The sequence below is a fragment of the Panthera leo genome, chromosome E2, assembly GCF_018350215.1.
Source record: "Panthera leo isolate Ple1 chromosome E2, P.leo_Ple1_pat1.1, whole genome shotgun sequence".
Classification (NCBI taxonomy): Eukaryota; Metazoa; Chordata; class Mammalia; order Carnivora; family Felidae; genus Panthera; species Panthera leo.
In genome coordinates, this window is record NC_056693.1 from 21,422,593 (window position 1) to 21,437,294 (window position 14,702).

Sequence of the window (14,702 nt, forward strand, 5' to 3'; positions counted from 1 at the left end):
GAGACGCAATCGAACCCGCAGCGCATCGATGCGCCGCCGCCCGCGCCGCTCGGGCTCAGGCTCTCGCTCAGCCGCCGCCGCCCGGGGGTCGTCCCAATGAGCTCCGGCCCACCCGCGCCCTCGCGGCCGCTCGTAAGTGAGCCCGCGTCGCCCCACCGCCAACGCAGCCCTGCCAGCTCCTCCTCTCCGCGGCCCGCCGGTCTGGCCCGCTCGGCGCCTCAGCGACCCCAATCACCCAATCAATAATCAATTCTTTTCGCCCCGTACTGCTGGCAAGCCGGGCGCTGGGCGCGGTGGCCCCCTCTCGGGGGGCGCCCTGGGGCGGGGGATGGGCTTGGGAGCCCGAGTTCCTTCCCCCGCCCCCACCCACCCCCCCACCCCCCCGTCCCGCCCTCGGATCTGCCAGCGCTTGGGGTGGGGGGCGCGGCCCGGCGCCTAGGGGGCGAAGGGCGGGGTGGGGGGCGGAAGGACCTTGATCTTCCCGTGCGGAGGAGGAAACTTGGAGGCACCCCCCTCCCCCGCCGACCCCCGGGACGGGCCCGGGAAAGTTTGCCCGGGAAAAAAAAAAATTGGGGGAAGTGGCTGCGGCGGGTCCCGGGGGAGGAGCCCGGGTGGCGCGGGGTCTGGGAGCAGCCCCCACCCACTCCGGCCCGCGCCCGCCTCCTCCCTCGAGGGCGCCGGCGCCCGCCCGCGGGCCCCGGCATCCCCGGGGGGTGCGGGCCCAGGCCCGGCGAGAAAGCTGGGGGCTTTGGACGCGGCGGGTGGAGAGGAGTGCGGCACGGGCGGGGCAGCCGGGGGCGGCCAGGGGGCGAGGCTGGGTGGGGAAGAGGGGCGGGAGAGGGTAGCGAGCGCCCCGGGACGAGCTGGGCCGGGCCGGCGCCGCGCCCCTGCGTGCGCGCATAGGGCGGGGGCGGAGGGGCGGCACCCCCTCCCCGGACGGGGCGGGGGTCCTAGACAGGCCCGGGGCCGGGAGCGGGGGCGCGGCGCCCCCGCGGGCGGGCGAGTGACACGATCATCTCCTTTTCCTTTAAGCTTGCCTGTTGCCGACGCCGCCGCTCCAGCCGCGCCGCGGGCAGAAGACTGGACCGCTGAGCCCCGGGCCGCGGCGGCGGCTGAGCGCCCCCCCCGGATGCCGTGACCCCCTGCCCGGGGGCGGGGGCCGGGGCAGGACCAGCCGGGGCCGCTCCCGCGCTCCTCCTCCCACCCCTCTGCCCGCCTTCTCCCCCCTCTCCCCGCCCCCCGGCCCCGAACCCCGCGCACCTCGTCTGGGGACGGGGCGGGGGGGGGGGCAGGGCCGCCGTTCCTCCCCGCCCCCTCCTCCTCGGGCCTCTGGAGCGATTTGTCAAACTTCCCATTCCGCCGGCAGCGCGGTCCTCCTCCTCCTCCTCCTTCACCACCTCCTCCTCCTCTGCCTCCTCCTCCCCCCGCGCTCCTCCCTCCCCGCGCCTCCCTCGCCCGCCCTCCTTCTTCCCTCCGCACGTTCGGGGATCGCGGCGGAGCGCGGAGAGGGGGGGACGCGGAGAGCCGGGGCGCAGCAGCATCCTGCGGGCGGCCGCTCTCCGGGGGGGAGGCTGAGAGCCGGCCCGCCTCGCCCCCCCGCGGGCCCGCCGCCCCTCCCTCCCTCTCCTCAGCCCGGCAGCGGCGGCGGCGGCGGCGGCAGTGGCAGTCGCCGGAGGAGCATCATGCCGAGGAGGAAGCAGCAGGCGCCCCGGCGCGCAGCAGGTACGAGCCGCTTCCCCTTCCTCCTCCTCTCCTCCTCCTCCTCTTCCTCTCGCTGCCGTGCGCCTCCGGCCGGCGGCGACCCGGCTCCTCGCCCCACTCCTCGCCCCTCTTCCTCTACCCGCGCAGAGTAACTCCGGGGCGCCAGGCTCGCTCGCTGCTCTGCTCTCTGGGTGCGTGCGCCCGCCTCGCGTCCCGGGCGCCCCCCGGACGCCCCGCCGCGCTCGCCCTGCCCCGGCTCGCACCCACTTCGCGAGCCGCGCGCGCTCGGGGGCTAACTGAGCCCGCCTGGGTCCCTGCCTCTTCAGCTCGCCGGCTGCGGAGGGGATGGGAAGGAGCCCTCTTCGGGCTCTTTCTGTGGGGGGCGGGCGGGGTCACCTGAGTTCCCTGGGACACCTTCCGTGTCCTCCCGCGGCCGGCCGGCGGGGGGACAGCCCGGTGTCTGCCGAGCCAGAGAGAGCCGGCGAGTGAGCGAGCGGGTCCCTTCGGCCACCTTACTGCTAATCCGATTGATTCTTCATTTATTGGGCCCAAAGCGGGCAAGCGGTGGAAGGCAGAGCGCGCTGGGTCTCCGTATTGTCAGATGACCGTCAAGTCACTGTTAGATGCTGGCGTTTCCTCTATCCGTGTTTGTTTTCCCTTACCCCCACCCCCTCCTTCCACTGCTTCTCCCACCCTCACCTCCTCGTAGCACTTAGTTCTGGGACGTGCCTGTCTACTCCCACCCACCCCCCCCAACCCCCGGTTTTCTTTTTCTTTTCTTTTCTTTCTTTCTTTCTCTTTTTTTTTTTTTTTTTTTTTTTTTTTGCCAGGATGTCAACTCCTGTTAAGATTGAGCCGATTTTTTTTTTTTCTTTTCTGGAAAAAGCATCATTGAAAACAAAACAAAACCCACACACATAACATTATTTTGCAATAATGTCAGTTGGGGGTATGTTGCCTGGAAGAAGGGTTTCTGGCCCTTTGCCACCCTTGATTTGATGACTGATTGATCGCCCGTCATGCTGCTGCCTTTGATCTATTCATTCCCAATAAACATCAATAAATCACTCCCAATGGTGAGGCCAAGCTCTGTGACGTCACTAGGGCCCTGTCAGTGGAAGTTCGGGGATTTGGGACGGATTGCTGAGAGGACCACATGTGGACGGGATGTATTTTGATATGAGTAACACTCAGATGTGCAGAGGTTCAGATGCTGCCTGAAATCGGAGGGTTAAGTGGAGGTTCGTGTCTTTTCTGCTCTTTTCTTTTAGTGGAGGAAGAGAGAGCAGAGGGAAGGGTCAGGGCATTGCCTGACGCCCCACTTGGATGAAGGCGTTGTACCTGTGCTGCCCCCTGAGTGCCTGTAGTAGCCCTGGGGGTGACGGGGATGGTCATTTCCATCATGGGAGCCGGCCCTGCTGGTGGAGCCCACCCTGGATGCACCCTGGAGTCTCCTTACACAGGGTCACGCAGAGGGAACGCGCTCCTTTTTTTTCCAGAAATGTACTTTCTCGTTCCTGCCTTAAGAAAACCCTAGAAGAAAGGAGACTTGGTTTGGGGCACGTACGGCAGGTTTTGCTGTCTGTCCTCGGTGTTGCCCAAATTTAGAAAGTTTGAAAATCCCAGCAGTGGTTATGGGGAGGGTGCTGCCACTCAGGTCACCTCCTGGCTGGTGCTTCTTGTCCATTCTACCCTCTCCTTTAAATTCCAAGCTCAGGCAGTGAGCTTATCTGCCCAAAATAAACTCCAAAACTTTGGAGGACTCCTTCACAAAGTTGGGCAGTAGGAGTGTCTTGGGCTTCTTCCAGTCTTTGAATTTTTTTTCTTTCCTTTTTGGATGCACATTTTAAGGTATCTGTGTGCCTCAATCAAATGAACCATATGTGATTACATCTTTACATTTAGGTTAGAACTCTTTCTACGGTGGCTTCACCTTTTTCTCCCCCACCTTGCCAATCTGAGACTCTTCTCTGATAACTTCCTGCTAAAAATGTTAGCGGAGGAAAGGTCCTGTTGATTTTATCTATCCATCCATCTATCTATCTATCTATCCACCTATCTATCCACCTATCTATCTATCTATCTTAAAGCAACCTGTTCCCTAACCTTTCTGCACCTTTTACAAAAGCCAGCCAGGAAATCTCAGGTCAGTTAAGAAATATTCATTATATAAAAACTTGACTGCCCGGCTAATAGGAGATGGAAGAATGGTTTTGCTCTATCAAAATGACCCGTCAAAACGACTTTGTTTCATATTTGATTTAATTGTCTCTCTCCTGACAGGCACATTCATCAATAGCTTAATGGTCAATCAGAAGTTGGCAGCCTGAGTGCTTTCTTTCTTTCCCATACCCTGGTTTTGGATTTACTTTATCAGAATGCTTCTGCCTAATGGACGTGTGGAGGAGGGGGTGGAGAATGTCTGAAGGGCTACTTATTTAGGAAGAGGGGAGGAATAAAAAAAAAAAAAGAGAGGGAGAGACAGAGAGAGAGAAAGAAAGAACCCTCCACACTGAGGCCTGAGCTAAGTATGCACAGGCCAATAAGTGAGCTGTCTGAGGTTTTTGTTTGTTGGTTGGTTGGACAAGAAACTTCCCATTTTTTTCCCTCCCGTTTTCACTTCTCACAGCTGCAAGTTATAAGGTTCATGCCTGCTTTTGTGGCATCCTGGGAGTGATGACAAATTGATTGCTTTGCACTGATAGAGAGAGAGTGGGAAAAAGAAAGATGTCTGCTGATTGGTAACTGGAAATCCAGTCCCCAGCAACCTTGAGAATACTCGAGAATTTTTTTTCCCCTCCAAACTGAAAGGTCCGCTCAGCCATAAAAAAAGAAAAGTTGTTTTGCCAGCTTCATTAGTGTTCACCTAATTAGCTGTAAACCTGATGGATCCCTGACAGCTTTAATGATTGGAGATGACAAGCTCGACACAGTGTCATCCAGCAGAATTAGGTTTGCAGCTAGTTTGATGTAATCAAGTTGATATTACACAGTCCTGGCTGCCTTTAGTTGTGCATTAACTCAATTTTCTGCTGCAGGTGACAAATGGGCTTTGGTACCTGGATAATCATGTCATAGGAATTAGGGCCCTTTTAATGGTCTGGGGTAGAATAACAACCACAAAGGGCTGAGAGCTGGGTAAGGCGTGCAGACGTCGCACACAGGTGCACACAGTCTTTATATCTAGGCCAAATGTACCACTGCTCTCCAGAAGGCCAAAGCAGGCTCCAAGAATCCCTGAAAAGACGTATTTCTGTGCTTGAGGATTTTCTTTTCTTTTCTTTTCCTTTCTTTCTTTTTTTAACGGAAATCATGCATGGCTTAGTGCCTTTTCTCAAAAGGAGAGAGACATTTCTTCACCTGCCGAAGAGAAACCTGGGCAGGAGCGTCCTTTCTCCACGCGTGTAATTTCGAAGGGCCGTACGTTTGTGCTGGACAGATGTTGCTGCCTCAGAGGAACAGGGTTGCAGAGGCCAGTGTCCTTCGGGCGAAATGACCATTGTCCCTTGCTTAAAATGTGACTCTTGCCTGTGCGTCACGTTTTTTAAACCACGTATTCTTTGAAGATACCAGAAAAAAAAAATTGGAGCAGTGTTTCATAGCAGATAGCGTTTTATCCACTCATATCCATTTTCTGGGGGGGGGGGGGACTGTAAAATCATTTAAAAAAATTGCCGAAACTTGCAAACAAAACAAAACAAAACAAAACCGGTCCTCAAGGAACAACAACTCGTCACTGACCGTTTTGAATCTTATTCATTGAAAGAGAATAATCTTCCAAGGAGTTCTTAGGTGGTCACGTCAACAGGGTAAACCTTTGAGTATCTTCACTTGTACAAAAGTGGTTTGAACCCCTTGGGTTCGGCTAGTGTGACAGATCGCTGTGGGTCCCCCGGGGTAGGATGGGCTTGTGGCAAGGCAGAGGGGGTTTGCATTGCCAGGAGACGTGGGCATGCCTGAAAGGGAGTGCACCTGCTGGTCACTAGTGCACCCTGGCCTTCCTGACTCTGGGCCACACATTGGGCGGCTCCACAGAGATTTCCTCTTCTCTGTCAGAGGCACGTGGAGCGTTCAGAAGGGCATTTCGGCGTCGGCCTTGGGAATATATTTGCTCTCAAGCTTGCCACACGTTTCTCCTTTGGGCAAGTATTCTGCCTTGTAGCAAGGTGACAAAATGACTGGTTTCGGCTGCTCTGTGATTCCTGCCCCCCCCCCCCCGACTCTCATTTTCCTACAAAATGGGTGGAACAATGCAAATTTTAAAAAGGAAAATCAAGAAGATGAGGGAGAAAAACAAAGAGGGCAGGAGGCAAAGGCTGTCCCCCTGGACGTCCACCTAGGGAAGAGAATCTTCCAGAATCAGCTGCTGTGCCCCCATTATCTTGACATCTGTCAGTTAGGGCTTCAGTGCTCTCCAGGGCCACACTTGATTGTGAGCGGTGGATGTTGTCATTTTGTTCTCAGTGTTGCCTTGAGCGCGCTCATAAGCGAGCGATAGTCAATAACTGACGTATCAGTACTCTTCCCTAAATTGTCTCACACGTCTGCGTTTTCCCTCTTTTTACCAAAGATTGTTTTGTAAAGAGATTACAATGAAAGGTGGCTGCTCAGGGCCGTGGGGTTGCCGGGAAGCCCAGGTGAGTTCCCAGAATTAAAGCCCTTCCTGCCCCCCCCCCCCCCCCCCGCCCATGTCACCTCCACTCCTGGGGTGTCTGGAAGGAGAAGGATCACCTTGAGGGCAAAGTGCCTGCACCACTTTGGGAGGGGGGGCTTCCCCCCCTTTGACTCTGCTTGTGGCAGAGCCAGGCCGGGGCGAGGGCTGCAGTCACAGGCAGGGAACAAGAAGGGAGAGGAGCCGAGTCCCAGTCCTGGTGCCCAACAGCCATGTTAATCCAGGGACATGTCTTCGAGGGCAGTTTGTGAGGCTTTCCTGCTGGCCCATTTTTATTCCTGCCTGTCGCTGGACAAACTATAAAAATAGCTTTGGTCTGGTAGTAAAAAAAAAAAAAAATAATAATAAAAATAAATAAAGGAAAGAAAAGAAAAAGAAAAAGAAAAGAAGTAGGGTGTGTGTGTACCCTTCTGTGTTTGTGTGCAGCCCAGTTAGGTAGAGGGGCCTTTCTGTCACAGCAGCTGTTTTGTGACACCCCTGCAGCATTTCCCCACAGCCGTGGGGAGGAGCAGGACAGAGCAGAACAGTGGCATCACTGAGCCCAGACCTTCTCAGGTGTTCACTGTGTGTGCGTGCGTGCGTGTGTGTGTATTTTAGTTACGCTCCAAATTGTGGTTTCTCTGTCTGAAGTTAAAAATGAAAGGTGAATACAATATATTGTATTTGGTAACAATGATATGGACTGGTACATCTAGACAGATAATGTGCAGTTGTAATTAGACTCAATAGACAGGCAGTCATTTTAAAATTCTTTGACACATGCATAAAATAGTCATATAATAAGATAAGATGACAATTTTATGTTAGGTTGATAAAGTGTCCCGATACATGCATTTAAATGTCTGTAAGCCTTTAAAAAAATCCAGACAGATTAATTCTAGTTTCCAGTATTTGCAGTTAGTCATTAAATTAATTTTTAAATCCTACTAAACAATGGCTATGAATATGTTTTTTTCCCCCCCCCTTCTAGATTTTTTACCTGAATTGCAGAGAATGGATACACAGGCTTGGTAGTTTTCTCTAATTTTTCGACATTGGTAACAAACAATTACATTAGACATGGACATAAAAATTCAGTTTCCTGTTTGTAGCTAGAATAAAGGTTTGCATTTTTGGAAGTAAAAAAAAAAAGTTATAGAGTATAATCTGCTTATGACCACTTGCCTGAACAACTGTCATACTCTAGATTTAGGAATCTTTATTAGAAAGATTACATAGTGTCCTTGACCAAATATTGAATATTTTATAAGCCCCATTTAAAAAAGACATTTCAAGCACATACACTTGATTTGATCAGCACTTAGATTCTTGGGTTTAATTACTTTCAATTCTGTAAATTATTTTAGTGTTTCAACAGGAGTGGCCCCAGTGATGTATCGAGGGGAGTAAAAAGGCATTTCTCTAAAGGTCACGTTACCTGGACTTTTCGACCATCTTCATACCTTGTTTTCTCAGATGTGCAAAGGTGTGGCTCTTGAAGAATAATTTCAATTTGTTTGGGCTTAATGATAAATTATTAATTCATACTGTCAGGACACATGTTATTAATTATGACGGTGTTTTCTTCATCCAGAACAGCTGTTGGGGAAACAGTGTAAGTTCAGATTGTCTTCAGGGGGAGGGCGCCAAAGCAAGGAACTTACCAAGTCCTTGTCATCATATCTTGGTCCCCTTGCTTTGGGAATAAAGCATTGCGGGGGCGGGGGGTGTGGGGTGGGGAGGGAGTGAAAGGGAGAGAGAAACCATTCATTCTAAACCAAGATGTACACCAGCAAATGCGAACTAATGTACGTTTTCTGAAAAGCAAGCCTAACTCTCCAAGGTCTGTGAGTTCAGACCTGAGCTCGGAATCCCTCAGCTGGGATTCTGAGGTGGGACCTGCTCCCTTTCCAAGTGCAGGTTTGAATGGACTGCCCTCTTCATCGCACGAGTGGGACTTGTTTTCTTCTTATTCTTGGGTAGACCAGAAGGTCGTGGTCACAAGTGCATGGTGGCGGAAAGCAAGATACTCTGAGCGTTTGTTGTTCCCCAAACTGGAACCCATCCTTAATGGAGGGCAACGCGCCATTTGGTAATATACGTGAAATGACCCCAATTCATTTACTTTTGATTTTTACCATTCTCATCATTAAATCTAGTCCTATGTATTCAGTTTCCTCTGAGTTCTTTGAGAAATGCATGTTGCATAAAATAGGCAATTTTTAATGAACAATTTAATGTAAATGGGTTTTGAATTTAAATTAATATTAATGAAGCCTTGAGTGAATTTATTTTGCATACGTAAAGACTTGTAAGTCTTTCACCCATGTGCTTTCTCCTTTATGTAGTAACATTGGTTGGTGGGATTAACTAGAGCCTTTTAAAGATTTACACTTAAAAAAATTAAATTGATTTTATACGTCCAATAGCACCAACATATTATTAGGCAGAGGTGTTACTTAATTTAAAGAAAATATACCTCATTTCCTATTAAACCTCTCAGTTTCCATTACCCTGTTCTTCCTGCAAGCTGCCGTTGCTTTGGCGTTGCTGCCGGGGAAAATACATACCAACAATAGTTACTACAATCAAGATGTTTTCTTTCTTTGGCTTACCTCTAATGCATTATGTATCCTGGAATGATGGGAAGTTCTGTAATTAATTCTGTTAGATGTAATTGCTATAATCACTTTGATGTTACACATAATAAAGGTAATATGGTAAGCACATAAAAAATATAAACACCTTATTGTAACACTACTACTAAAATTCCTTCTCATCAAGTCTGGCTTATAGACCAGTGTTCTTAACTGGTTTTGGCCATAGGTGACAATTTATCCGAGCCGTGTTCATTGATATTCCAAAGGAGAGTCATTTATTGGAAAGGATGGGCCTTGTCTTGGAGAGATCTCCAAGCTGGTTGCCTAGGAATCTTAATGCCCTTTTCCTCAAAGATGTGGCTAATTAGAAAAGGTGACCATTATCTTCTGTAGAGGAGAGGGGTAAAGGCTTCCCGGAAGTGGCCATGGAATGAGGTAAGAGGGTGGCCTAGGAGGGAGAGAAGCACTCTGAGACGAGAGATGGCAAAGGTTTTAGGTCCAAAGAGTGCTGTTCTGAAGGTTTTCTCATGGTGTGGGATTATGGGAAGTGTGTGTGTGTGTGTGTGTGTGTGTGTGTGTGTGTGGCAGGGGGAGCGCACAGGCGCATTCAAGCACATGCTCGTGGGTAACCAGAGAAGGCCACCTTTCTGTGAGAGACATTGGTACAGAATATATGGTTTATTATCATTACAGTTAGTATTCTACACCTTTCCCAGGGGATCCTGGGGGGCCGTGCCTAACTGTCGCACCACATGCCAGGGGCGATGTTGCCTGTTGGGCAGAACCTGAGTGGTATCTGTGACCCCTCCCCAGGCCTCGGTGCGCCTACCCTAGATGCGGGCTACCAGAGAACAGAAGAGAACTTTGCCTGAGACCCCAAGCACATCCTCCTTGTGGGATGTTTCCAAACATGTGTAAATTACTCTTTGCCAGTGCAGCTTGCAGGAGATGGAGAACGTGGTGGTTAAAGAAGCTTGTCGTTTGATTTTTTTTTTTTTTTTTTCCTTCTGTGGACATCCTGGAGTCAGACTCGCTCGGGCATCCATGTGATCCCGTCGTCAGCTTGCACCCTGCCCCGTGTGCTACAGAGGTCACGAAGCCTCGTGACCTGGTGTCGGCGTGAGAGTTTGGATGTGAATTCCCCACATTTATATTTTATTTTTCAGTGTGTTATAGGCGACGAAGCGTATGAGTCAGTCATACACAGAAATCAAATAAGAGAAAGTGTACGTGTGAGCAGAGAGGATGCCAAAATCTCTTTGGAGGAGGAACGGGGTGTTTTCAGATGGCGGTGAGATGGACAGTGACAGCCGTGAGTCCCTAGACTGTGCCCTGGACCCGCAGAGCTGGGTCTGGCCGTGGCTGTGGTCAGCTGGGTGCAGACCAGGCCGGCAGAGAGCAAGGTGCTGCCACAGACGGGCTGGCAGGGCCTGCCTCCTGGGCGCTGGGCCTAAGGCACCCTGCCTGCCAGGTGAGAGGGTCCTGGGTCCCTGGCGCTGGCCTGGGCTGCAGTCAGGCAGTCACCAGCCCTCCTGCGGTGAGCCTTGGCTGGTTTTGATGGCGAGGATGATAAAAGGTCTGAGAACTCCATAGGCCCCTGTAATCAGGGCCAGCACTGACATCCTTCTCAAGTTTGACAGCTTCTTCCTTTTCTCTTCTCACAGCCAAGCCTTTCTCAACCGAATTTCCCCGCCCTCCCCCTCTCTCCTCCCTCCCTGCCGCCTCTCACCCCTTCCCTCCCTCTTCTTTCTGTGTGCTTCTCTCCTGTTTCATGTTCTTGATCAGTCTCAGATGCCTGGAATTATTTTTTTTCGGGCGGGAGGGGGAGTGTTGCTTTAGGTTTGTGGGTTGGGCAGGTGTGAGAGGAAGTCTGTGGTTTTTTTTTTTTTTTCTTTTTTTTCTTTCTTTCTTTTTTTTTTTTTTTGTACTGTAGGCCTGTTGCTAATTAATGTTCCTCCATAAGATTCTGTCGGAGTTGAGTAATGTTTTTGATCTTTATGCCTGATAACTGCATACTTAATGAGATTTCAAAGCTGTGAGTGCAGCTCCCTACAATTATTGACAGATGCCTTTTCTTTGCCATTGGGTTCAGCTTCATAAATCCTCTTGCCGTAATGAGGTTCAGCAGTGCCACCCTGGCAGTGAGCTAATGAAAGGGGGGAGGGTGAAGCGGCTCATGGCTGTCTGACACATTTTTTTCCTTTAAAATTTACTATGCAGATGTCAAGCTGCGGGACGATTACTTCAAACATGCTAATTTTTATCTTGCTTTTGTGTCAGCCCTTTGCCATTAAAAAATAAATAAATAAAAGGACTAACCTTACTCTCCACTTAATTTCTTTCTTTTTTTTTTTTTTTTCCCCGAGTCACATTTTTAATAACCCGTGGTGTGTGACTGCTGGGGACTTTGACACGCGCGTGGCCTTTTGCAGGTATCCAGTGGCAGAAGCTTTTTTTTTTTTTTTTTTTTTTCCTTGCCATTGGAAGGGCAGGGCGAGGATAAAGTGCGATTTCCCCAGGCCTCCCATCAGCCTGCCCTAAGTATGCACTTGAAACGTCGGAGAATTCATTTCAGAGTTCTGGAACTAAATCCTGGTGGAGAAGAGCTGCACCATGCCAAACAGTCGATTTCCTTTTCAGCGGAGTCATACATCACTGACCCACCCTTCCCTCCTGACAGAATGACATATGTCATTTATCATATGGGCCCCAGCCAGACAACGGGGAGGGGAGGGAAGCCCAGTCCATGTGATGCTGTCTCCTCCTCCCAGTACTGTACCGTTGGCTTGCAGAGAGAGGCTGCTGATTTGGCGAGAGGGACCGGGAGGAGGGTGGAGAGGCAGGGGCGAGGAGAGGCGAGAGCCTGCTCCGTGTGGATGGCTGGCTGGGTGTGTGGCGGGCCCAAGATTGGCAGAGGCAGGGAAGAGGTTATGTTCTTTCGTATTATCTGCTAAACCACACTGTTCGGCCTTTGACGCTCTTCTGACTCTCCCCCCACCCCCATTCCTTTTCTCCTTTTCCTTCTTTTTTTTTTTTTTCCCTTTAGTAGTCAAGGAAAACAGCAACAGCAACAACAACAACAAACCAGGGCTGACAGGTATCATTCAAGCCACCCTGGCTTGTGAGGGGTGGTATAAATGAATCTCAGGGCTCCTGGCTTCACATGATTCAAACGTGCGTTATTGAAGATGGATGTTCCTTAAGAAAAGATTGATGTTAGATGCTGGGCTTAGGGCACCATTTATCATTTTGAATATTATTTAGACTTGCCGTGTAAACCTGTAACTTGAGAGTTGGACGAGCTGGAGCAGGGTAGGGGCCTGTGTGTGTGTGTGTGTGTGTGTGTGTGTGTGTATATTTCCATCGATTGGCCTTGGGTTCTCATTGCTGCTGACCAGACACGAGCCCTCCCATTTACAATATAGAAGACACACCGCCCCCCTAAAAAAGTGAGGGGGAGGTTTTAATTTTGAATAATTTCCAAGGACGTTTTTCCAAGGGAAAAATGAAGTATCTGTGATTTACGCTAAAGCTAACAGGCAACTTCTCTCTCTCTCCCTCTCCCTCTCCCTCTCTCCCTCTCTTCCCCGACAGAGGCAGTCACGTACGAAACATTAAAATATAAACAGAGCTGCAGTTGCTGAAGCCAGGACCCTTGCCTGATTTTTTCAACTCTGTGACATGCTTTTTTTTTTTTTTTTTTTTTTTTTTTTTTTTTAAATCTGTATCTGAAAAGCTTAGCCCAATATAACTATTCAAAAAATACTGGTTGGCTTGGTTAGCAGTGTCAGAGTGAAGAAACAGACTTCCACGTCTCAGGAATACTTCAGATAAAAAATGGTCTTTTGTGGCTCCCTGCCCCTGCTCCCAGCGGCCTCCTCCCCTCTTGTGTCTGTGCTCTGTCCCCCCTCACAGGCCCCAGCAGACCCCCACCAGGACTGATGTGGACAGCTGTTTCCAGGCCCCGCCGGCTAATCACTTCTGGTTCTTTTGCACCCTTGAGCTGTGCTCCCGGACACCCCCACCTACTGGAAGTAGTTAGGGACGCAGGCTGGCTTACCGACGGAGCCCCCAGCCGCTGGGAGAAATCAGCCGAGCGCCAGCCTTTCTGCCTCTTCTGCTGCAGAGGCCCTTGCTGCCAGCTTTCCCCGGGCGCAAAAAAAAGAAAACAAAACCGCTGGCCTTCCTGCTCAGTCTCTTCACTAGCAGAGCCCCAATAGTGCACACTTAATTGGCAGGCGTTCTATTAAATATGTGACTTTATTTGGGTCTGCTAATTAAATTTAGGGCTCCTTGTATGACTTAGAGTGTGGACATTAATTTAAAAAAATTGATGGGACAGAAAGTTTTAGGCTGCAGTAGTTTTTTATCTAAAGGAATGAGAGTCTAGAATTGGCGGAAGGGCTGGATGTTCCTATCTTGCTGCTTCTGGGACAAACTTTTCCCTGACATGTAAAAAGCCTGCATCTGCCATGAACAGAAAGAAATGGAGACGTGGCTTTTTCACTCACCAAGTCCAGGCAACTTTGTGTGTGTGTGTATGTGTGTGTGTGTGCGCGTGCGCGCACGTGTGCACACACCTCTCTATTTTAAAATAACTTTATTAGCATCCTGACACCTTGCATGCAAGGATCACTTTAGGGTTCACTTGCAGTGTTGCCCAGCTAGTGCCAAAAATTGGGTAGAAGCACAGTTACATCCTTTGTCGGTACCTGGACTCACATCTGACTATAAAAAGATGATGTTGTTTCTTGCTGAGACTTCATGGAGAAAGGAAAACTTTGATCCTCTGCCCTTGCACTTGGCCAGTGTTGGAGGAAATTGGGAGTACGAGTGCCAATTTGCAGGAACAATTGTAAACACCTTCGATACAAATGGCATCGTCCCATTTTTACTGATTAGAAAAACTTTGCTATTAATAGGTGCAAAGTCCATTTCAGGTATAATTGGTAAGGAACTGAGTGCACTCATGGGAAGAAACCTTGTTTTGTTTTTCGTTCGCTTTTCTTCTTATCCCCTTTTCTCAGTTTTATGGCTGGAGACATGATTTATTGCAGCCATCCATCTTGGGGGCTCATCCATCACACCCGGGTTGCTAGGCGATTGTGGCAGCAGCTGTTTGCTCTGAATCAGACAGAAAAGTTGTCAATCATCAAAGGCAGGTGAATAGCATTAGAAACACGCTATTGTCAGACGGAATAATTAATCAAAGAGAGAAAAGATAATTAAAAAGATATGACCCTTGCAAGTACTTGCTCTGGGTTGCCTGGAAGAAAAAAAAAAAAAAAAGAAAGAAAGAAAGAAAGAAAAACTGCCTGGTCTTTTCTAGACACTTAAGCAGCTGAGGGCTGATAAAATATGCACTCTGCAGTGCATAGTTTTTAATTAATTGAAAAAGGTTCAACATTCAAAGACGATGCTGGAGAAAAGTCCGATTATGAGCAGAAGTAATATTTATTGTTTGCATGAAGGGCTTGACACAGTTCTAACTTTCTGTCACAAATGTCCAGCTTCCCTGGCTGGAGGAGGAGTGGGCTGGGGTCTTCAGGTAGCATCCCTGCCTCTGTCCTCTGGGCTCCCCTGGCTGTCATGCCAGGCTGTTGAAGAGAGCCTCAGACCCGAGGATCTCTGCTAACCTGGACCACATGTCCTTCCACAGTTCTGGTGGGCTGGAACTGAATTCCTTAGATGAAACAAGAATTCTTTTTTTTCTTTTTTTTTTTCCCCTTAAATGAAGGTGGAAGGCTCAA

The 14,702-nt window shown here is 50.0% G+C and overlaps 1 protein-coding gene across 1 annotated transcript in view; it reads left to right on the top strand.

Annotated features, from left to right (window-relative positions):
* The first annotated feature begins 1,682 nt into the window (after window positions 1-1,682).
* The window catches only part of TSHZ3 (teashirt zinc finger homeobox 3), a 67,750-nt gene continuing 54,730 nt past the window's right edge, over window positions 1,683-14,702 (top strand). The window contains exon 1 of the mRNA XM_042917909.1: window positions 1,683-1,722. Coding sequence (XP_042773843.1) covers window positions 1,683-1,722 — 40 coding nt within the window. The remainder of the gene's footprint in view (window positions 1,723-14,702) is intronic.